General features: G+C 39.6%; 1 protein-coding gene across 6 annotated transcripts in view; it reads right to left on the reverse strand.

Moving 5' to 3' along the window:
• LOC122788802 (SPARC-related modular calcium-binding protein 1-like) overlaps positions 1 to 25,884 on the reverse strand; it is a 1,601,573-nt gene that overhangs the window by 827,929 nt on the left and 747,760 nt on the right. For all 6 annotated transcript variants that reach the window (XM_044055793.1, XM_044055707.1, XM_044056069.1 and 3 more), the window contains exon 3: positions 8,372 to 8,484. In XM_044055793.1, coding sequence (XP_043911728.1) covers positions 8,372 to 8,484 — 113 coding nt within the window. The remainder of the gene's footprint in view (positions 1 to 8,371; positions 8,485 to 25,884) is intronic.

The raw sequence follows: 25,884 nt of genomic DNA on the forward strand, positions 1-25,884 counted from the left end.
AAAACAATGCTTAATAATGATGTAATAAGTGATAACTTGTCATCACTGACACCTAGGTCAGCCAAGAGCAATTGTACACTGTCAACACCAAACTTGTTATCAATCACTGTAAATAGACTTTGAATATCCATAGTGACCATCAGTAAATTCTTACTATAGGATTTATTCAACTGAAAAATGTGCTGTCTTTCAACACATTGCCCATTTGATCTAAATAGGGTTTTAACCTTCCAGATACTATCGGTCTAAGGGGTGGGTTCTGGATTAGTGCTTTAAAGATCGGAATAACTGGTTTCTCTATTTTGAGAAACTGATAAGTTTCCTCAGATATTTTCATTTCATACAATAGAGCATTTAATTGAATATTCACCCTGTCTACAATAGTAGATATGTGTTACTATCTTGTAATAACTCATTCAATTTATTGTTATACCATGTCGTGTCCATAAGGACAATAGCACCCCCCTTGTCCGCATTTTTTATCACAATATCCTTATTGACAATAAGGCTATTCAGTGCTGTCCTTTGTTCAGCAGATAAATTATGATATTTCTTAAAGTCTGCTTCCTTATAGTAATCTATCATATATGTATGACAGGATGAGAGGCATATCGTTTTCCAGCAGGTCTAACTGTTTTTTGTGACACCAAATAGAAAACCTTTTCTATTCAGAGAGATAGGATTTCCTTGTGTTGGGTTTCCTGGCCTCCTGCAGGACAGTGAGCATATCCTCGTTATATAGGTGGCTGAAGGGGAATAGAATCCTATCAGCCATAGGGTGAGGTGCATGAATTGCCACTGTGGGTGTATCTGAGTCCCCTTGTTTTGTGTGAGCAGGTCCACTGAAGGGGCTAACTTGTGTTGATTGCCCTTGGACAGGTGAAGAAGAAGAGGGAACTAGTGCTGTCTTGGCCAGTAGGGAGTCACCAGCAAGACTTTGGGAGAGTCCTGCTGAATTTTCAGCAGGAGCCTTTGTATCAATGGGAAGGGGAAGAATGCATACAAGAATTTCCCCTTCCAGATTATCGAGAAGGCATCTGTTGCTAATATCTTGGGGTCTGGTGTCCTGGTGCAGTAGCCAGGAAGCTGCCTGTTTATGGAGGAGGTGAACAGGTCTATTTGTGAAATACCTCACCTGTGGACCATAGTCAGGAAAACATCTCTTTGCAGCATCCATTCGTGGTTGTTTGAAATAGTTCTGCTTAGGTAATCTGCCTGGGAGTTGTGCAGGGATGGGATATAGGCTGCCTGAAGGGTGATCCCCTGTGAGGTAGCCAGTTCCCATGCCCACAGAGCTAGTCTGCATAGAAGGTACGATTTGGTCCCTCCCTGCTTGTTGAGATACCACAGGACAGTGGTATCTTTAGAGAGCCCTGCTCTAGGTAGGGCTGGAAGGCCTGTAGAGCAAGGAGGATGGCTCTCATTTATCTCACATTTATGTGGTCCTGTTTGTGTCTGTCCACACACCTTGTACTTTCCTTTTTCCCAGAGTTGTTCCGCAGCCCAGGTGTGAGGTATCTGTGTACATGGTCTGGGAAGGAGAGGGTGTTTGCAGAGGCAGTCCTGGGTTTTGGGCTACCTGAGCCACCCCCCATCTCAGTTCCTGATGCAAGCAGGGGAGCAATGGGATCCTGAATGCCAGAAGGTGGGAGAGTTGGGTCCACACTGACCGGAGGTACCATTGAAGTTTCCTCATGTGCATCCTTGTTAGGGGCAACATGGGAATGGTAGCTGCCATGTAACCTAGAAGTCTCAGAAATTGTCTTGCAGTTAGGTCTGTTGATTGTACAGCAGAAAGAAGGTGATTTTGGAGGAATAACACCTTTTCTGCTGAAAGAAAGGCCTTCATGAGGTCTTCCTGATCCTGCAACCCAGGAAAACAATATCCTGCGTGGGGTTGAGGTGGGATTTTGGAAAGTTGATCATGAATCGTAGAGACTGTAGGATTACCAGAAGGTCCTGGGAGTGATGGAGAAGAGTCTTCTTATCTTTTGCCTGGATTAAGAGGTTGTCTAGGTAAGGGAATAACTGAATTCCCTTTTCCCTGCAGTAGGTGATGACTGGTGCCAGGCATTTTGTAAATATCCTGGGGGGAGTAGAAAGCTCAAAGGGCAAGACACAGAACTGAAAGTGAGATGAGCCTGCCAGGAATCTAAGGTATTTCCTGAAGGCGGGCTTTATAGGTATGTGAAGGTAAGCATCTTTTATGTCCAGGGTTGCCATGAAACCCTGTGGAAGGATGAGTGAAAAGAGAGAAGGTAGGGTGAGCATCCTGAAAGTAGGAACTTTTAGGAAGGGGTTGAGGCGTGAGAGGTCTAGAATCAACCTCCATGGCCCATCTATTCTGGGTACCAAAAAAAATTCTGGAGTAGAATCCTTTTATTTTTGTTTGAATAGGAACTGGTTCCATGGTGCCCTGCAGTAGCAGGGTTTGCAAAACCTGATGGAGGAGGGGTAGTTGACTGAGAGGAGGCTGTGGTATGCCCAGTCTTGATGGGGGGTGATCCAGGACATGAAGTAGCCATTTTGTATGATGGACAGAACCCACTTGTCTGAGGTAATGAATGACCATGTAGGGACACAGTGATAGAGACGAGCAGAAAGGGGAATGGATGGGGGGGTGGGTTGACATTTTGGCAAGCAGTCAGACACTACCTGTCCTATCAGGAAAGGGGGGGGCCTTTGGCTAGAAGACTGAGAAGGCCTAGTCTGAGGAGGCTGTCTTCTACGGTGGTCTTCTAGACCAGGAAGCTGGAGGTTTTCTTGATAAACTGGGTCTTTGCTGGGTAGTTCCTCTGGAACTTGGGAATAGGCGAGACCAGGATATGTTTTAGATCCTGTAATTCTTTTCCTTTCTGTTGTAAGGATTTGAATAGGTCAGCCACTTTTGCACCAAAAAGGCTGAGTGATCCAAAGGTGCGTCAAGGAGTTTGGCCCTGAAGTCATCTGGGAGAGGCTGTAGTCACAGCCATGAGTACCTCCTTAGTACTGAAGCTGATGCAGCTGACCTGCTTGAGGCTTCAGCTGCATCATAACTGCATTCTAAGGAGTGTCTATTCACTTGAGAGATGAGGGCTATCAGTGAAGACAAGGAGGCCTTGGCTGCACAGTCAGGGATGTCATCTAAATCTTTAGTGGCTTTGTCCAGCAGAGCTAAGGAGTATATGGTCATATGAGTTTGGTAATTGGTGGCTCTAAATGAGAGGGTGGCAGAAGTATAAATTCTCTTTCCCAACCTCTCCATGGTCTTGCTGTCCTTATCAGCAGGGAGGCTAGCAGTGGTAGGCAGGAGCTTGGAGGCCCTGTCCATAGAGATGGATATAGTGGCAGGATCAGCAGGAGGGCACTTAAAGAGACATTTCTCTGTCTCAGGGACAGAGTCTATCTGCTCTACATGGGGCTGGAGGTTGGGAGCTAATGGAGGCTGAGGCAAAAGCATCCAAGAATGCAGGTTGAATAGAAGGAATGGCAGAAGGACTGGGGGAGTCCATTTGAATAAGGTCATAAAACCTTTTTTTACATCAGACATATCCAAGGATTGCCACTTAAAGTGGTCTTTCATTTTATTAATAGTTTCCTCAAAGGTAAGATCCTCTACAGGGGAGTCAGGTTCAACAGACCCCTCCTCAGCAGATCCATATCTCGGGGGAGATGAGATTTGGGAAGAGTAAGAAAGAGATTCCTCAGAGGAATCAGACAATTCCTCTTCTTCAGGCTGATCTACCCTCCTTTCCTGAGTTGGAGGTCTGGGACTAAGGAGGGGAGGAGCAGCGGCAGAGGGTTCTGCAGAAGGCCTAAGGGCCATAAAGGCATTGAACAAACTCTGGCTGAAGGCCTGCAAATCCACCATGCTTTCAGAGGTTGGAGTGAGGTGTCTTGTTTTTTGTTTTTTCTTTAAAGGCCTTGCCTGTATCTGGCTAGGAATAGGCCTAGGGTCAGGCATCAGAATGGTGGTGGCAGTGTCCAATGGGCCCTGAATGAATGATGGTTCCCCCCGGAATCTAAGGTAGGTGCTGGTAAATCCTCTGTGGACATGTCGTCCGCCCGAGATTGTGCAGCTTCCTCAGAAGTACCCGCTTTATCTACACCGGCGGACGCCAGATCCGCAGTCAAGCTGATACTGACTACAGACTGAGGTATAGTAGACATAGGCACAGCAGATGAAGCAGGATGTGAGGACTTGACCCTCTTTCTAGACAGTTCAGACGGGGCGTTGGGTGTGGCCTCCATCCCCAACGCTATTTATTTCAAGTACTGATACTCTAAATACAAGTGTAAGGCCTGTAAATGGTGGCATAAGGTCTTAGGGACAAATGATCAGCAAATGGCTCAGTTCTCATGATCGTGTTCCCTGCCTAGACAAAAGGTCATGCATGTCTTTGTGGGGAATCTGCTGACCGCACTTGCACTTACCCTTACCGGATGACATTGACAGACTATAATTAACAACAAAGTAGGACTGAATCCCCAATGGGGTACTTAACTGAATCTTTTTTGATCTGACGTCTGTGAGAAGCAGGAACACCTGGCATACGACTAGCGGCTAAAAAGTTCTGAGGGCTGGTGTGTGCAGACGTCACTTTTATGGCCCACATTCCTGCAGCCATGTCAGATGTCTGACGCACCAATAGGGACTGAAAATCTTTGGAAACCTGGCCGGACAAACTGGAGAGGAAGAAGGGCAAACCCACAAGTAGAATACTGCAACACTGGAATAGAAGGACATCACTCAGTACTCCAAAGGGGTGAATTAGTATACAGGACAGCCCAGGAAAAATAAGTGCACCTATTTGTGGCATAAACTCTGTGTGTCATGACTAAAATGTTTACTCTAGCTCCTGTCTGCTTTCTTCATGTGTGTTATGATGTACTTAGTTCCTGTATATGTTTGAGACACTTTCTGTGATTCTGCATCTACTTGAAGGTATACAGGTACAGCTGCTTCGGTCATCAGTGTGTTTCATCAACATCCATTTGGTTGACTGCTTTTGCTTGACTAAACAAATGGTTGACAGGTGTGAGAAATCTCCAAATTCTCCAGGTTTCAGAATATTCCCTTTCCCTGATTTTGTGTGATCTCAGGTTAGTATACATAATTAACAGTGGTTGGGGTGCATGGAGTGCTTCCCCCATGCACACAATGATGTTTTCTTACTCTTTTTTCATTTTACATTTTGCATGGACTGAGGTTGTTTGTCAGTGCATGCATAAGCATTTACACATTTTGCACTTTTTGAACATTTCCTCATTTGACACATTGTGGTGTCTGTTTGGAATGTCAACAAACAAGAATGTCAACAAAAGCTAATATATTATATACAGTGGATATACAAAAGTGCACACACCCCTGTTAAAATGCCAGGGTTTTGTGTTATAAAAAAATGAGACCACAATAAATCATTTCAAAACTTTTCCCACCTTTAATGTAACCTATAACCTGTACAATTCAACTGAAAAACAAACAAATCTGTTAGGGGAAAAAATTTAAAAAAATGTATAATACGCTGGTTTCATAAGTGTGCACACCCTTAAACTAATACCTTGTTAAAGCACCTTTTGATATAATTACAGCATTCAGTCTTCTTGGGTAGGAGTCTATCAGCATGGCACATCTTAACTTGGAAATATTTGCCCACTCTTCCTTGCAAAAGTGCTCCAAATCTCTCAGATTGTGAGGGCATCTCTTGTGCACAGCCCTCTTCATGTCACCCCACAGATTTTCTATTGGATTTAGGTCTGAGCTCTGGCTGGGCCATTCCAAAACTTTGCTTGGGGTCATTGATGTGTTGAAAGGTGAAATTCCTCTTTATCTTCAGCTTTCTAGTAGACGCCTGAAGGTTTTGGGCTGAAAGTGACTGGTATTTGCAACTGTTCATAATTCCCTCCACCTTGACTAAAGCCCCAGTTCCAGCTGAAGAAAATCTACCCCAAAGCATAATACTGCTACCACCATGCTTCACCGTGGGATGGTGTTCTTTTGGTGATGTGAAGTGTTGTTTTTCTGCCAAACGTACCTTTTGGAATTGTGGAGAAAAAGTTCAACCTTGGTCTCATCAGACCATAACACATTTTCCCACATGCTTTTGGGAGACTTGGTGTATTGTTTTGCAAATTTTAGCCAGGCCTAGATGTTTTTCTGTGTAAAAAAAGGCTTCCATCTTGCAACCCTATCCCATAGTCCAGACATATGGAGAATGCAGGAGATTGTTGTCACATGTAGTACACAACCAGTACTTGCCAGAAATTCCTGCAGCTCCTTTAGTGTTGCTGTAGATCTCTCGGCAGCCTCCCTAACCAGTTTTCATCTTGTCTTTTCATCAATTTTGGAGGGACATCTAGTTCTTTGCAAAGTCACTGTTGTCCCATATTTTCTCCACTTTTTGATGACTGTCTTCACTGTGTTCCATTGTATATCCAATGCTGTGGAAATCTTTTTGTACCCTTCTCCTGACTGGTACCTATCAACACTGAGATCTCTTTGATAATTCGTAAGCTATCTGCGAACCTTTCAACACTGAGAACTCTTTGATGATTCGTAAGCTCTCTGCGAACCATGGCTTTTGCTGTAGCAGGCAACTGAATAAATATCAGGAATATCCTACTAGGATAGCAGAACTTTATTTGGGGTTAATCAGAGTCTTTTTAATTGATGGCAGGTATGTACCCAAGAAGACTGAATGCTGTAATTAAATCAAAAGGTGCTTCAACAAAGTATTAGTTTAAGGTGTGAATACACAACAAAGTGTTAGTTTAAGGGTGTACACACTTATGCAATCAGCGTATTGTCCGTTTTTTATTTTTTATATTTTTCCCCTAACAGATTTGTTTTTTATTTGAATTGTACAGGTTATAGGTCACATTAAAGGTAGGAAAAGTTTTGAAATGATTTATTATGGTCATTTTTTATATCACAAAAACATGGCATTTTAACAGGGGTGTGTACGCTTTTTATATCCACTGTGTGTGTGTGCATGTGTGTGTGTGTGTATATATATATATATATATATATATATATATATGTGTGTGTGTGTGTGTATGTATATATACATATATATATGTATATGGTTCCCTATCAGAAACCTGAAACACTATAAGCCTGAAAATCAAAATCCTGAAAACTATAGACTGAAAGACCAAAATCCTGAAACTCAAAATCCTGAAAACACAAAATGGACATACTGACGTCATTGTGGCTTTGCTATTGTTAGCCCTGTGGTGTTGGGTCATGCGTTGGGTTCAGGTAAGTGTCTTGTTGGTTTTATGTTAGGGTTAGGGGCGGTTTAAGTGAGTTAGGCAGGTTAGGCATGTAAGCAATAGTGACAAATATTGGGGTTAGGGGCGGGTTAGTGAGTTAGGGTTAGGGCGCGGGTCAGGTGAGTGTGCGATAGTGACAGACCTTAGGGTTAGGGTTAGGGTCAGGGTCAGTTGGTAGATATTAGTGTCTTTATAGTGACATATTAGCATTATTTGTGTTTTCAGGATTTTGAGTTTCAGGATTTTGGTCTTTCAGGATTTTCGTCTTTCAGTCTATAGTTTTCAGGATTTTGATTTTCAGGCTTATAGTGTTTCAGGCTTCTGATAGGGAACCATACATATATATATATATATATATATATATATATATATATATATATATATATCAGTGTGTGTGTGTGTGTGTGTGTGTGTGTGTAGTTATTACTGAAGAATATAAAATACTTCATCCAAGGACAGTTACATGTCCTACACCAGCTTTGAATATTAAGTGGAGGAAGAATGTAAAATATAGCCTTAATAATAACATATGAAATAAAGAATATCTTAACAGATATACCAATGACCCTCCAGACTAGGGTGGCCGTTTGCCTGTATTGTCAGGCTTTATAACACCCCCTGGATGGTACATTATTTCCCTGCTACAGCTATCCTATTGGGAATTACTCTTAGTTATTATTGGAGTTATACATAGGAATGGAAGATTGTGACTCTGTGTGTTAGGGCATATAGAGAAGATCCATCTTGTAAATAATAATGTGTTTGTGAGTAAAAAGCACAAAATCCCATTTTTGTTGGACAAGAAGATAAACTCGGTCTGTGCATGAAGAAGAATAGCAGTAATTTATTCATCAGTTCCATCCAGCCTACAGCGATCATTCAACATTGAAGCAAACTTAGTTTTATAACTTCATTGTTATATTATCAACCCTTATAAGTGTTGTTTTTTTCACATCCAAGGTTGATGTTGCTATAATTTACAAGTCTGCTAAATGTAACTATTCATAAAATACTAAAATGCTTTTTTATTAATGTTAGTTTTTGCAAAGTGGCTTGACAAAATAAAAAAGTAAAAAAAAAAACAATAGTAAGTAGTGTATCAAAATTCTGTTGGTACCTGTACAAATGACCCGTCTTCGTTGCATTCTGGGATATATACATTATCTGCTTGTGTTTTCGCCCGTGAAATTGCATGTGCTCTGTCCTTCTGGCAACGCATCACATTTACACCTAAAAGTCATAGCAAGGTATACTTTATCTATGAATGAAATACAAAATATTTGCATTTTATGACAACATATTCAAAGATGGCTTCTCTTAAAATGAATTTGATTTAAGATCTATATGACAACTATAATGAAGTTGATTTTTAAATGAACATTTTACTCATGATCATTGTGTTAAGCTAAAAATTTGAACTTTTGTTGCTTTGAATCAGTGTTATGAGGGTGTCAGTGCTCTGACTATTAAACATTTACTAAATACTGAATATCAAAAAGAAAGGTTTGCAGAAATTCTTATAACATTTCCAGCCTACACTTCTACCACTTCTGCATGGTGGCCTTTTACCAAACTCTGAGCTCTGTTTTATCATTTCCCTTGAATACTGAATGATTATAGGAATTTTAATAGAAAACAGAATAAACATCTGTCTTTCACTTTTCTCTTCCACGTGTTCTCCAATAGCTAAGTTATTCCTTAAAATCTCTCTTTAGAAAGAGAGAGATTAAGAATCTAAAAACTATCATAACCATCTTGACCCACACACAACAGCAAGTACAAGAATCACTTGTCATTCTACAATGTCTTTACGATATGGCCATCCTGAAGACTAAGTCCACTGTAGATGTTAACCTTTGTTATTAATTTCACCTGGTAAACTAGTGCACAGTCTCACCTAGTTTTATTGAAGAAGAAATTTTTCAAGTTGATGCTTATATTTTGAGGTCATATGTTTCTGCAATTATGACTTTACATTCATTTTAATAATACAATTCATATTGCTTTCTGTGTCCATACATAAAACGTGATTTATCTGTGCCCTGTCTATCTCACCATGTTCTTAGTCATTACCCAATCATTTATTTAGCTCAAATGAGTTGGATTAGCTCTGCTGGCAACCATTTACTGTGGAATAGTACTGATAGCCTGTTAATATTTTTTAGAAAGCAATGACTTAAAAATACATAGGGCAGTACTCATAATCTCAGCCTGTGCCCCAAAGCAGGGTTCTGATACTGAGGAAAACAGTGCATTCAGACAACACTAGCAGGGCCCACTAGATAAAACAGGACAGCATGCTTTGGTGTGGATAATGGGGTACTAAATGCTCATATTTAGACAGACAGATCAGGATATGAGGAATGCCTGGGGCCACATGGGTGGGACAACAGATATAAAGAAGGAGAGGCCATTCAAGACTTATGTGTACCAAATAGCTTGATGGTGGTCAACATATAGTTCAGCAAGAGAGACAATCACAAGACCACATGCAAGGGTGGCCAACATGTAAGTAAGGTGGACATCAACCTAGTAAGGAAAGGGCACTGGGGTAGGATCAGTGAAACAGTCAGCCCATAGCATGAACATCTAGTGGCCACAATCAGTTGCAAGCAGTGCTCAGAAAAGGCTCTAAGGTCAGGAGTTGTGTGACAGAAGAATGTGAAAGAAGCTGAAAGGTAATATATATACACAACAGTGGTGTGGCCAGTACTACTATAAGATACAGAAACATGTACAGTGAAGGCAGAGCAGTAGAGGAAGCTAGAGGTGATGGTAATAAAGTGCCTTAGACAGGTGGTAGGATGCTAAATAGTTAGTAGGCTGCACACTGCGGGACAGATGAAGAAACGAGGACATCAAAGCAGAAGCCCACGTAGCAACAATTGCCGAGAAGGTCAAAGAGAACACATGTGTCTGAAAGCAGAAAACAATATGGTGAAGAAGGCTGCCAACAGATAGGAAGAAGGCAAGAGGAAATGAAGGCATCCAGCAAAGAGAAGAGTAGACTGTGTGAGGGAAGACCTTCTACAGTCAGGCATAACTGTCGAAGAAGATAGCAGAGTGTCACTGAGTTGAGAGATATGGAAACAGTTGGCAGAGCACCCTAAACCCATGGAGAAAAATGGGAAAAATGGGGAAGATGATGATGAGGAGGAGGAGGATAATTATGAATCAGAATGGCACTGAGCAATGCCAAAATCTTAGGAATTGAGTCACAGTGGCACTGTGTAATGCCAAAAGCATAGCAGTGGTATCAGTGTGGCACTGTACAATGCCATAATCCTAGGAATGTAGTTAGGGTAGTACTAAGCAATGTCAAATTGTTGGAAAGAAGCTTTCTGAGTTGGAAGCACTATCAATGAGGAGTCAGGATGATATGGTGAAAATAAAATAAACATACCAGTGACAAGTAGAAATGGTACAGGGTAGTCAAGGAGGAAGATGAATGTGATATGCTTAAGGGAAGGATTAGAGAAGGTGAAAGAATTACTGAATGTGGGGCAAAAAGCAAGCAGAGCAGAACAGGTAGATCAACAGGATGTGGGTAGGAGAACAAAGAAAGCAAAAGTAAGCAGTCTCCCAATAAAGATGGTTTGAGCAAATGTACAGCGAAGACTAGGAATTAGCTTGGAGAAAAAATGATGCAAAGAAACACATTGTGGAAATTCTAAGCAAATATTTCACATCAGTGTTTATCAGAGGAGCAGAAGGGAGGGTCCCAGTCTGCTAAGACAGAATAGGGTGAGGGGAAAGAAACAACAGCAGGAGAGACAACAAAAGAAATGAAAAAGGCACACAGGGTATTAAGGGGAGAGCCAAGTTACAAGGACTAAACAGGAGTCATGACGTTTTATAAAACCTCTGACATAAATAAAAAAGTGAAACAATCATAAAAGTCAACAGAATTACAGAGAAGAATAGGCTGCTTAATAAATTACAGTATATCTTCATTGAAGGTAGAGCCTATCAAGCTAATAAGATCAGGTGTATGATTTGAACACTAGGAAAGCAGACAGCAGTAGGCCTGTACATGCATCCTCTCTGTAATGCAGTGAAGACCTTGACTTGGTATTACAGTGCACATTTGTCACAGATGAAAGGCTAGACATAGACAGCAAATGTTCTGCATTTGTAGAAATGTTAATGCCAAATGGAGCAGAAGGCAATAGTCAATGGAGGCTGTCAGGTGGTATATAAGTGACAAGTGGTGTCCAATAAGACTAAGTCCTGAGGCCAGCCTTACTCAAGTGTATTCAACCTAGTCCTAATACAGGGCATGGAAACCTAGTCCTAATACAGGGCATGGGAACCTAGCCCTAATACAGGGCATGGGAACCTAGCCCTAATACAGGGCATGGGAACCTAGCCCTAATACAGGGTATGGGAACCTAGTCCTAATACAGGGCATGGGAACCTAGCCCTAATACAGGACATGGGAAACAAGCCCTAATACAGGGCATGGGAAACTGGGTTAGTCTCTGCAGATAACATCAAGTTTAGGGAGTTGTGAAAGATAAAGGAGGATGTAGGAAATCAGATTTAAAAAGATGAGACATATAGTCTAAAAGGTGTTAGCTTCACTTCAGCCCTTTCACAAGTGCATGATACAGCAACCAAAGAATCTAGAATGGACAATTGATCTAAAAGCTCTCATTACAGAAAAACTTAAATCATCAGATACAAAGTAAAAACATAGAATTAAAAGTAAATAAAATGCTGGGTTATAAATATCTCTGAGGTAGTGACAAAAAAGTGCTAAATAAGCTATAGCTAAGACGTGGCTGGTATCCCTGAGACCTTTTAGGGAGGGGAAGTTCACAGTGCTAGTTATACAAGAAGGTACTAAACACAGAACAGAGTACATGAGATACCACGTATGAGGAGAGAGCTTAATCATTTTCACTCAAAGAAGAGACTAAGAAAGCAGGTGTGTAAGGCATTAAGGGAGAAATGTGAAGATAACATGAAAAAGGAATGACAGGTTATCTAAGACATGCCTTAAAAATCAAAGAGTACACTTTAATCTTTATATTAGAAAATAATTTTTCACAGGCAGTGATTGCCATGTTAAAAAATGGGCAGATTGAGTGTTAGCAGCTAAGAGAGCTCATAGTTATAATTTTGATTGGGATTCCTGGAGACATGGTTTGGAAAGGGGGGATATCGGGGCAGTGTGTGTGTGTGTGTGGGTGTGTGGGTGTATGTCTGTGTGTAGGTGTGTGTGTGTGGGTGTGTGTGTGTGTGTGGGTGTGTGTGTGTGTGTGTGTGTGTGTGTGTGTGTGTGTGTGTGTGTGTGTGTGTGTGTGTGTGTGTGTGTGTGTGTGTGTGTGTGTGTGTGTGTGTGTGTGTGTGTGTGTGTGTGTGTGTGTGTGTGTGTGTGTGTTTTTTCACTGTTTACCAATAACAGCTTAGGGTTTCTTGTTTTTTTAATTTTAAGCTAGCTACTTGATTATTTTTTTTATTTCATTTTGAAGCCGAACAGGCTAGTACTTTCTCATCCTATTTGTGAGCTCTGCAGTTTCTTGCAGAAAGTACAGCATCAGTGTAGTGGAGAAGGCTTTCTTTGTTTATACAAGATTTCCTACTACATGCAGACACTGGCTACCATTTGAGAGCAGATGTGAGAGTTAAAGTGTGATCAGTGAATGAGCTGGCATGCTGTGGCTGTAAGTTGCCCTCACACTACTTGGATATTTAGTGTCTACAAGTTTCTTCATAGATTCATAAGTTCATAGGTAGGTACTAGGCTATCGGCCCAAGGGCCTACGTAAGCCTAGCTAGCAAGGTTCCATAGCTTACGGCACCCAAGAAAGTTATTTTCCTGTGTCACTGTCCAGTAGAGACACAGAAGTGATCCCCGGAGTGTATTTCCTCTTTCCCATCCACTCATCAAGATTTTTCTTGGAGTGCTAATGAAGAACTTTGCTTGACATAGATGGGTAGCTTGTTCCAGAGTATAGGAAGGCTCTGGGACAGGAATCTATCCTTCCAGTGTGTCCTGTTTATTGTGGTGACAAGGTTTAGGTCCCTAGAGCATGTAGCTCAGAGGGACTGGGATTTCTTTAGGTGTAGCATGTCCAACAGCTCTGGGTTTGACATAGCTTTATATGTTAGGCAGAGATCATCTTGGAGTAGGCGATATGCTACAGAGTAAAGCTGGAGTTTTTTGAGGTGGTCAGTGTAGGGCATTTGTTTGAGGCCAGTAATCCTCTTTGTGAGGTACTTCTGTGGCCTTTCCAGCTGCTGCAGATGTCTTGTGAGGTACATTCCAAAAGGGGCGTTGTACTTTATAATGGGCCTAATGAGTGTCAAGTAGAGGGGAACAATGACCTCTTTTTTCCTGGATGATAACCCTTTTATGATGAGGTGTGCCACATAGAAGGACTTCCTGACTACTGTGGCGATGTGACTATCAAAGGAGAGACTACTGTCCACCTGAGTCCCAAGGTCTCTTGTCATGCATTCGGTGTTAAGTAGATTGCTGCATATGTGGTAGTTCATGGGTACAGAGTTTTTACCAAAGGGGATGACACTGCACTTTTTGGCATTGAGCTTGAGGCCATGGCTCTGACACATCATTTGGGGACTTGACTATGTCTCCTAGTTTGCAGTCATCTGCAAACTTCATTAGCCAGAGGCCTTCTGTGTTAGCCTGTACTTCAGAGAAGTAGATACCAAACAGGAGAGATCCCAGGACGGAACCCTGTGGTACTCCACTTGTCACTGATTTGAGGTCAGATTTGGATCTGCAACTTTTACAGTGTGGTTTCTGTCAGTGAGCCAGTTGTCAATCCATCTTGTGACGTAGGGATTTATACTTAGTTTAGTGAGTTTAGCTATAATTCCAGAATGGGAAATGGTGTTGAAAGCCTTGGCGAGGTCAAGACAGGCTGTGTGAACCCCCTTACCCTCATCCACACCTTTGGTGACTGCCTCAAAGAAGTCGATCAGGTTTCTTCCATTGTTGCCATGGTTTTTTCTGCCACCACAAGTCTTGCACTTGTTCCAGACCTGACATGGCAGAGCAGCAAGATAAGTTATATATCAGTGATTAATGTTCTGTGCAAGCATATGAGTGGCCAAATTATGGCAAAGGGGGGGGTCACAAATCAACTTTGGTTCTGTTTCCTCCTGATAAAACTTACATTCTCTAAAGAGGCTCACTGGTGAGGTGGTGGAGAAAGGTCAGTGACATTAAACATGCTGAATATTTGTAGTCTAGAATTGGAGTGTGTGGAAATACGTCAAGTCAGTTTGACATAGTCTTGTTGGGTTGTATGAGTTGGAAAGACAATACAGATCAAGCTGAATATCGAAGAAGGTGCAGGAACCAAAGGGCTCTTGTCCTAAAAAATCGATTACGTCTTCTATAACATTATTAGATATGTGGAAGCATCAAAGCATAATAAGTCTAAAAGAATGGCAATGATAAAAAGATGAAACAAGATAGCAAAAACACCTGCGGGAGTATCAGTAATAAATAAACTGGGAGTTTTCCGTACTTTCCATACTTTCTGCAGGAGTCACTGTAAATTGATTGAGAAAGTAGTCCGGCCTTCTGGATTTAAGCTTAAGTGAAACAAATGCTTCACATTTTAATCAGGTTAAATAATGAAGAAATTCACAAATTAAAATATTACTGTACAAACCATTATTTAAATGGGAATATGTATTTGTGAAAGTCCCTAATGTTTTAATGTATTTTATAAAGCTGTTTAGTGAATCTTTAAGGTAAACATGATTAGCATGTGTAAGTCTGCATATACACTGAATCTGAAAAGTATGGTATAGGAGAAAAACCTTCAAACCAGTATTTAACTGGATAATAAGCATTGTGAGCACCTGTTGAAGTTGGGTATCATCAGAGCTGATGAAGTCTATTTATTGTATTTAGACAAAAGCGCTTATCTTCTTTTGTATAATAATAGTTCAGTGGTCCATTGTCTGCTGCATTTCCATTTTTATTTGAAGTTATATATAATATTAGATAGGACTGTTTTACTGGGGGTAGTGCTGATCAATATATCAAGTTTTATATACTAGTACAATTGGGGACGTTTTTCCTCCTTTCTTACTAATGAGAAGAGTAAGTTACTCCTTTACTATTTTTGGAGTTTTTTTTCAGTTTTATTAAGGTATAACTAAGTCACGATCACACCAAGTGATGGTGAAGATGACAACTACAGTTCAATCTCAGGACTTGGCCATTGTATGTCTTTGAGTAGGGCACTTAACCCAACAATGTTCCTGCAGCACCCTTAGAAAAGGACACTTGTGTTCATTCAACTTACCCCATCAATAAATGACTAAAATAATAACAACAAATGTTGTATAATAGTAAAGACATGAATGACATAAATTGGTTTGAGTCATGAATAACCTTAAATAGCCTTTATTTTTAAGTATGTTTTAGTAACGGTTGAAAAATGAATGTGTTCACTATTTTTTTCTTTGGTAGGCCTGACGAGGGGAAGGATTAAAAATAAAAATGAAGCAAAAATGAGTCTGCATAGTAATGAAATAGAGAAACAGAAATAAATAGTATATCTAATATATCTATCTGGAAGGAAAAGAATGTTAGCCCATATTGAACCAGATAACTGAAACAATAAAATGAGAAAGTTTAGAAAAATTAAGGACCCAAATTTTAAATATTCCCAAAAAATTCTATCAGAAAAGCTGATAAAAATGATGAAAAAGCCAGAGGGAATGGTTCTAGGCAAAAATACAGAAAGAAAAATGATTGGATGGCCAAACAGAAAAGTGATAACCCCAAACTTAGACCAAAATACTTTGAATTTACTGATTGAATCCCTGGGTTCTCTAGATCTACTGCCAGATTCTATAAGTAGTTATTACATATCATACTCTCCAAATTTCTCCAATAGTGATTTGATAGAGAGATTTCCTGACAGGCAAGAAAGAAAATCTTTAAAGACATGTAGGGGTTCCATTTAAAATTATGGTGTTAATTGATTTGCTGCAAAAGGAGCTAGGTGGTTCAGCAAAGACCACAGTTTTGATAATGAACCAGATATTGGTTTGCCAACAGTTGATCACAGATACCAAAGTGGAGGTCTCTCATTGAAGACAAGAGATATTAGTAACAAAGTGTGATAATCTAAATAGTAGCAGTTATAATGAGAAAAAATATGAATCAACAATGTTGAGACAGAAATGGAATAAAAAAAGAGGTTGAGTGAAGTGTGTTCTGATCTTTGAAACCGAGGGATCAAAACCAGCTATGAAAAATGGGAGAAGGGGATTAAAAATACCAAAAATGCTCAAATAACATTGGGGATTACAGGTAAGGGCAAATAAGAAATAAATGGAAAGAAGAAAAAGGGTAGTAAGGAAAACGATAGGTGCAGGACAAGAGACTAAAGCAAAAGTAACAGATGGCCAATATATAACAAATAGGCAAGAAGATGGAGTAGCTGTATTAATCAAGGAAATAAAACTTTTATAAACATATAAAGTAGATATACGGGGTAAAGAATCAACACGTGACCTAGCATAAGAAGAGTTCAGGATGAATTAAAGAAATATATAATGAATTGGTCAGATGAAAGTGTAGTGCATAATTTAGAAAAGCTGGAAAGGTAAGTCTTCTTTGAGAATCTGATTAGTTTTGTTCTTGAAAATAGGATAAGATGTTAAAAAGATAATGAAACATTTAGGCTAGGAGAGAGGAAGAAGCCTGATATTTCATGATGGAAGAACAGATACTAGCTGGACTAAGCACCAATATTAAAATATTATTTGAATGGATGAAGTAAGGGAGATTCTGCTTTAAATGAACAAATGTATATATGTGTTAAAGCTGGACATTTTATGCTTTTGTGTTAAAGCTGCAATTGAAAACATGCCTATGCTGCAACTGGATCAGTCTGCAAGCTGCTGTAGGTGAAGGTGGTGTACTTTGGTTAGACATAATGGTGTCCTGTAGTATAACCAGTAGGTTACATTATTACAGTAAAGTTAGTTAAGTTTCACAGAAAGGTGAAGGAAGGACACAGAGAGATTATTGTAGATTGTATGTAAACAGGAAATGGAAAGATGTCGCTTTGTTTAATGGGGAGGGGAAGTTACAGAAGGAAGAATTTTAGTTAAGCGTTTATTTGCACAATGTAGTGGAAAAATGTTGACATTTAAAAGGGATAAAATGTTGGTCACTGAACACCAAAAAAGAGTGTTTTCTAATAACCAAGAAACCAATGAAGTAAATTGATCCGAACAAGGACTATTTTTTCCTTAAAGTGGGCTTTAGTAGATGTTGGGAAATAACTTTTTCCTTTTGCTGCACTGATGAGGTGGTGGGATTAATAATTATTATTAACATTAAAATGATAATAAACTTTGTTTGTATATTTATTTATTTTATTTTTTATTTTATTTTATATTTGTTGATCGGGATAGTCCAACTGGATATATGTCCATTTTCAGTGGAGCCCCAGGGAGAAAAGCTCCACATACCAAAAAAGAGACAGTACATACATCACTGAGTGATAAACTCAGGCAGTCATGTTTAGAAAAATATAGACAAAGAATACAGGCAGATATCAATGTACACAATGTGCAGACATTACATCTGATTGGCAAAGATGTATCAGAAAATGTGAACATAGAATACAATCAGACCTCATGATTCACAATGCTTAGACATTCAAAAGCTATGAGATATAGATACTTGGCTAAACAGCAGGTTGGGTAGCAAGACATGTATTAGTGACGTTGTTAGTCAGGTTTAGAACAAGCGCACAGCCAATGAGATGTGAGGTATTTTTTGAGTTATCTTTTAAATAGGGGTAGTGAGGCTTCCTTGGTAACGGTAGTAGGGAGTAGATTCCAGATTTTACCGGTTGAGTTGGCAAATATAGCATCGCCTGCAGAGTTGTTGGATTTTTTGGGTCAGTATCATTAGTTTATGAGCTGAGCATAATGGTCTGGGGGCACTATGAGGGGTGAGAATATTTTTGAGGGCAGGGGTGTTATCAGGTTGATGGAGTATTTTATGTGCTACGATAAGCTGGTTGAACTGTAGAAGGGTAGGATACTCTAGCCATCCCAGTGATTTCAGGTTCTGGCAATGGTGGATCCTAAAAGCCATGCCAGTAGCGAATCTGGCTATATGATTGTAACATCCTGATAATATGCTGAGATCGGTTTTGGATAGGTTGGTGAGTACAGGGGAGGCATACATAAGGGTAGAGAGGAGGTGTGATCTTGCAATAACTACCCTAGCTAGGGAGGTGAGGAAAGGTTTGGCTCTGTACAGGGAGCCAAGTTTTTTGTTGATGGACATAATAGTGTGACTGACATGTTTATCAAATTTAAGGTTGTTGTCTATTATTACTCCTAGAATCTTTGTGTGGCAATCAGGGGAGATAATGATGTCATTCCTAGATTTGATGTTGAAGGAAGGAGGAGAAATTCTATGGTTAGGGGAGAAAAGTAGTAGCTTGGTTTTGTTAGGATTTAGAAGCAGGTGACGATTAGCTAGCCATGTTTCTACCATGCTGAAAGTGGTCTGGGTGAGGGTTAGACATTGTGTAGGAGAGAAGGTGGAGCATATTAGCATTGAGTCATCTGCATATTGGATGCAGGTGGCTCCTGGGATGGTGGTGTACAGATCATTGGTAAAGATAGAGAAAAGAAGGGGACCTAGTATGGACCCTTGTGGGACACCTAGGGTTAGAGGAAGTTGGGATGACAGCTTGCTCTGCCATAAGACACCCCGATGTCTACCGTTTAAGTAGGAGTGAAACCATTGTATTGCGTGTTGGTCTAAACTGATGGTCTGTAGGGTAATGAGCAGTAGCTGATGGTTGACCATATTGAAAGCTTTTGAGAGATCTAGGAAGAGTTCTGAAGATAGTTTGTTGTTGTTACGATGAAGACTGGTGATATTAGAGAAAGATAGAAGAGCCGTGGTGGTACTGTGGAATGGCCTAAAGCCGTGCTGAGAGTCGGCGAGCTTTCTGTTTTGAATAAGAAAGTGCATGATTTGTTTGTGTATGGATCTTTCCATGATTTTAGCTAGTGGTGAAAGAATGGCTATAGGTCTAAAGTTAGATAATTTTGTGGAACTTCCTCCTTAATGGAGCGGTATAACATGATATTTTTCATATTGCTGGGATGGATCCTTCTGAGATGGATCTGTTGATCAGAATAGAAATGGGAAGTGCTATGGCATCAGCTGCTTTTTGAAGATATTCAGCTGGGAGGTGGTCGGCAGCTAGTGTAGTAGGTTTTAGCTTTTTGAGTAAGGTCCGGATCAGGTTGGTAGGTATGGTTTGAAAGGTAAAAGTGGGTTGGGTGCTGGGTGGATCAGAGCTCTAGATGTGCCAGAGCTGGTGTTTGTGTCCAATGTAGTGAGATGGGTAGGTAGAGACTGGATAGTTTCAGTAAAGAAGGAGTTGAAGCTGTTTGCAATTTCTACAGGGGATTTATCAAGGGCAGCTGATGGGGTACGAGTGGTGGAACGGCCTGGGTGGAGAAGATTGTTAATACCAGCCCAGAACTTTTGAGGTTTTAGCTGATATTTTTGTTGTAGGAGGGTGTAGTGATTTTTTTTTGTCTAGAATGACATTTTTTTTGGTCTGGTTCCTTAGCTGCCGATATCTTACTTGGTCCATCATGGCTTTGGTAACATGCCACCTGGCCCAAGTGTTGTTTCTTAGTTTAATATTTTTTGTTTCTTTAGATAGCCAAGGGGCAACTGTGGCTTTTACAAGGATGGTACGGGTAGGAGCATGGTGGTTAAGGATAGCCAGAAATCTGGTACAAAAGTACTCAACTGCTTCTTGTAATGAGAGTCATTTGAAGACATTCAATTACATGCTTTGAGTTCTTTTTGGAAGCTGTCAAGGTTAAAGTTCCTGACATTTCTTATAGTTTTGTAGGTGGGCTGGTTGGGAATGTCGGCTTTGAGTCTAATACTATACGTAAGGCAGTGATCACTTAGATCATCGGGTAATGTACCTGATTTGTACTTTTGGGGGTGGCTGTTAATAAGTATCCAATCAAGGATACTATCTTTGACTCTATTTTTGCTAAATCTGGTGGGAGTGGCAATGATCTGAGTAAACCCGTGGAGGTTTAAATGGGTGGAGGAAGTTTCAGATGAACAGGTGTTCCAATCAATGTTAAAGTCCCCCAAGACAATGGTTTCCTGGGGATAGTTAGAAGCTAGCCAATGTAAGATATTTTCTAGAGCATTATCATTCTTGTTGGGTGGAATATAAATGCAGACAATGTATCTGCATTTATTTTTGTTTATTATTAGTTTGGTGATGAAAATTTCTGCATTGCTAAACTGGGGTGGCTGTTGGGTGTCAATTGTTATTGTCAGGGTAGACTTGTATAGTACAGCTACCCCACCACCTTTCCTGGAGATCCAGTCCAGTCTAAAGATGTTGTACTGTGGGGGAGTTATTTCATTATCTTTGGTTATTGGTTTTAGCCAGGTTTCTGTGAGGCAGAGGATATCATGACAGTGAACAGCTAAGAGTCCATGTAGGCTATGGATCTTGTTGTTTAGTCTTCTGATGTTGAGATGACAGACCAGCAATGAGTTTGGAAGTCTATCAATCTGGGTAGTACACTTTGGGTTGTTAGATACATGACAGAGTGACTGAGAAATTATATGAAAGATGAACTGAAGCAGAACGTATAGTGGCACAGACTTAATGGACAATGATATTGACTGCTAAAAGGAACAGAGTGATGGTAACTGAACAGTGAAATCAAATGTGGAAAACAACAGAGAATTAAAGCTCTCAGCTGCTAATTAGCTACTATCAGTAACCAACATACAAGGCTTAATTATTTCCACCTCCACTTGTCCATTGTTTGTCCTTGAGAAGGGAACTTAACCACACAGTGTTACTGTGGCATCCTTAGAAAGGGTCACTTATGTCCACTTGGCTTACCTGGTTAATAAATGACTAAAATAATAAAAAATGTAAAATAGTTAAAAAATTAATGAAGTAAATTGGTTTGAGGCATGAATAACCTTCAATTTAAGTATGTAAACTGTTGAAAAATATGTTAGCATTTTTTTTCTTTTGCTGGCCTGGTTGGGGGGGAGATTAAAACTAAAAAATAAGTTAATAATGATGAGGCTGAGGACTGATAATTAATCATTATAATTAAAATGACAGTGAAGTTTGTTTTAAGTAGTTAGGGGACACAGGTTAGGGCCATGCTCTGCCTTAATTAGAATTAGTATCTTGGAAAAAGGAAAATACAACTTTACTGTTGATGACAGGAGAGGCATGAGGCAGAATTGTGTTAGAGGGTCTCTGCAATAGAGTCTGATAAAAATAGGTTATTTGGAATTTGGGAGTTCCGCAAAGAATAGCAGAAAGGTTAATAAGAAAATGTGAAGAGGTGAGGTCAGGTTTTCTGGCTATGTGTAGAGTGTTGGTAAAGGATATACACCAATTGAAAGTTTATTTGAGGAATAGACAGCATTCAAAATGGGGGTAAAGTTAGCAAACAAGAAGGCTAGGTGGTTGGTCTCAGAAAATGTAAAATAAAGCTATTTTGCTTAAAGCTGAATTGTCACAGAGAAAGAAATCCTGTGTGTTAGAGATCAGGAGTGTAGAAAAAGAAAAATAGGGGGTCTTATTAGAAATGATAGCAGGAGTTGCATGGTGATGGGGTAGGAGGGAGGAGTGAGCGATGTTGGAGAAAATGGCAAGGAAGAGCTAAATAGAGTAATTGCGGTGAGGGAAGTAGTGGAACTGTGCATATATTTCAGTGGAAAGGCTGAAGTTGTGAATGGCTCTCCAACCGAGTTTTATAAAAAAATAGGGCTTCAGGACAAGGAGGAGATGAAGGGGTGTTCAGCAAAATCAGGAAGAAGGGGGAGTTACTCAAAGTAGATACATGAGGAAACAGTTCTGTTTTTTATAAAGTAAAAAAGGAGATAAGTGTTCCAGGGAATAACAGGCTAAAATCTTTATGTACTGCAGATATCAAACTGTTAATAAAAATATTAGTGAAAACATTTGAGAGATGTTTGCTGGGGTTATCAGGTATGAACCAGTGGGTTTTGTTAAAAGGAGGTCATCTGCAGACCACTGGAGAATGTTACTGAATATTTTGAAGTTGGAGGAAATTACAGGGGAAGGAGCATTTTGAGATAAAGAAAATATTTTTGATAACCTAGGTGGTGTTTTTCTTTTTGATAACTGTGGCAGGTGGTAGGAGTGAGGGGGGAATTGAAGGGATGAAGGAACTATGCAAGATGTCATAGATCAGTGGTGGCACATGAGGAATGATCAGCGAATGTACCCCTATTGAAGATTACTAGGTAGTGATGCCCATTTCACTGAAGTTTATTTTTGATAGGTATAGAAAGTCTCACAGAGAGGATAAAGAATGTGATGAGTACAGTGGTGGAATGTAGGGGGAGATGTACTATGCAGCATGGTTTTGCTGATGACTGTATGATTTTTTAAAAGATGTACATAAGGAGATACCTTTCATCTTGAAAATATTTGATAATCGGTGATGGAGTCAGAGCTGAAATTTTATCACAAAACATTGTAATGTTTAGATTGGGGAATAAAAAAGAAGTAGCTGTACCTTGGTTGGGAAGAGGTAAGTACCTATGATTTAGGCCATATGATAAAGTTGAGGACATAAGAAGAATGAACTGAGAAGAGGTAAAGAAGAAGATTCAGAAATTACTAGATTGCTGGCGGGGGAGACTGTTGACACTCTCAAGGAGAATAGAGATATTTAGTTCCTTAATCCTTCTCATGAACTATAATTAGAAAGGCATATAATAGCTAGTCTGAGGAAAACATTGATCTGGGAAGTACAAAGGTTGTGTGGGACATCTGAGCAGATGGACAGGAAAAGTCAAATAAAAGGGAAAGGATGAAGGTAGCAAAAATTAAGGCTAGATATGGAGAGATTTGTGACAACAATGAATATGATATAAACAAAGGTTACATAGTTTAAAGTGGATCAGATGGGACTTAGGAGAAATAGATGAGCACTGTGGAATTTTAGGGAGACAGAGAAGAACACCTGTGCATTTGTCGAAAGTTATGTAAGGAAAAGGATAGAGGTAATGCATATATTAGAACTTCCTTATGGGTGGTTAGGCATGGAGGGGAGGGGAGGAATGGAATTTAAAGGATACAGATGTGTCACTAGAGCCATAACAAAGTGTGACAAAGAGAAGCAATGGAGGCATGGTTTGGAGTTTAGAGAGTTTAATGAGATTAGAGATGAACATGGGATAAGAAAAGGGGATTGGCTATTTTATGGAGGGTGAATCAAGAGAATAAATGAGGAAGTTAAAGTATGTTGGGATTTTAGATGTGGACTGGTAGACTTTTGGGGGAAAATTAATTATGCACATTTGAATGGACAGAATAGGGGTGATTAATGAAAGTCTGGGTCAGAAACATGGGAGGGTGGCAGTGGAAAACCTGAGAGAAATCTTGACCCATGAGAATAAAAGGAGAAAGGTATAATTTGGGATGGAGATTTTAAAGCTGTCAAGAATGGTGTTGCCTTGTGGGACAGTAGGGGATATACATTGGAGGTTTTTGCATAGATGATGTAGAACAACCCTTAGGGTGAGAAAAGAATGGTAGTGGTCAGATGATAAATGGTGGGGGGTGTCAGGATATGGTAGATTAAATGAATATTTAATGGAGTTACAGGGAAATACAGAAGATGTGGAAGGAGAGCTAGAAGTATGGCGGAAGGTGTATGAGAAAAGCGTATAGAAGACGAACCTTTAGTTTCTGTTTGATTGAAGTAGAATGACTTAAATGTGAGAATAAAGACAGACAGGAAGTTGTCATGACAGCATCAGGTGTGAAGAGGATGATATTGCACGAATTAAAGAAGTAATAAAGATCTGGAGGAAGAATGAGATGAGAAACTAGGTTATGAATGTCTGATTAGGATCAAGGAAGACAATAAGATGGGGTCTGGGGTGGAAGAGACTACAGAAAATCAGGCAAATATTACACTGATAGGGTAGGTAACTGGAAATAGAACTGGAAGGGGCAGGGACTGGGGAAGGAGTAGATTGCAGGTAAGTACAGAAAAATGAGAGAATTAGTAAAATCACGCTGTTGTTTTTCATTGCCAAGCAGTAAATTGGGGTATATTTATATTACTTATTTTTTATGTATTTTTATTTACTTGTATGTATCTAAGAGTGTGTATAATTTAAACTTTTGAAATGTGAACTGGAAATGATGGTGTTGATGGTGAAGATAAAAACAATAAGGAAAGATAGTTAACTTTTACAATAAAACTCATGGTAAGAAAAAAAGGTTCATGTGTAAGTTCTAACCTTACAGCTATGTGATGCTTTAGAAGTTTAGCCGCATCACACAGTAATAATGAGACTATGAGTTCCTCCAAATAAGCAGATTGTTCCCACATACCACAGATATGATTTTATGGTCTTCCACCCATTTGTTGATTCTGGTTTTGAAGACTGCTAGAGAGTTACTCTGATGTGCAAAGGAAAGGCAGTCTACAAACAAGGGATATGCAGGTTTATGTACCAGTCATGGCAAAAATTATGTTATGTACTTGAAGTGACAGTAACATGGTATAGAACTTTATTTTATTAATATGTTAACCAGGAAAACCAGTTAGACCCACATTATTTTTTGATGGGTGGCCTTCCAGCCCTCTTCAGTAAAGTAACTTTCTCAGACTCAAACACTAGGTAACTGGAGGCTGAATGATTCAAAACCATGAATGCAGGATAAAGCTGATTGGCAATGTATAGATTTAATCTCTATAGCACACTGCTTTAAACTGCATTACAGTTGTAGTAGTGAGATTAGATTTTCTCGATTGTAAAATAAAGATTTGCTGTTTTACTCTTTGCACACTAAATAAAATTTCTTTGTATGGAGTGCGATCTCAGTGTAAATTTCAGATCTGAGATAGCTTTGGGGAAATACAACAGTATAACAAACCCATTTCACTGTAGTATATAACAAGTTTGACTGACATGACACAGCATATAATTTCCTTTTTGGAGACTGTATTTGCCACAGTGCTGTATAAAAACGATCTCCAATTCAGGCATGACATTTTCAATGGTTTTATCGCATGGAAACATCATTCCTTGTCAACATTTAAACTCATTTTAATTTTATAGAACAGAGTCTACATACCTTCTGGAGCTCCGCTAAATTGCTTTAGTAGACAGTGGATGTTATGTTGCTGTTACATCTGTTTGTTTATTTATGCTACACAGTCCATTTACAACTCTAGTAGGTCATTAAAATATCCACCAGTTTGGCTCATTTGTCTTTCCATAGCATTAATTTTATTTTCAGTACAAATATTCTATCATTTATCTCTTTAAATCTAGTAATGACACTGTGCACGACATAATAATATCAAATAAATGGTCCTATAGACTAAAATATTACCTTACTATACACATACTGATATACACACACATACACATATGCAAACATGCGCGCGCACACACACACACACACACACACACACACACACACACACACACACACACACACACACACACACACACACACACACATACATACACCCATACATGTGAGCATAGAAATACAATGCATATAGAAACACAGACATGCA

This window comes from Protopterus annectens, chromosome 1.part0 (genome assembly GCF_019279795.1).
Source record: "Protopterus annectens isolate FY-2018-M chromosome 1.part0, PAN1.0, whole genome shotgun sequence".
In the NCBI taxonomy this organism is placed as follows: Eukaryota; Metazoa; Chordata; order Ceratodontiformes; family Protopteridae; genus Protopterus; species Protopterus annectens.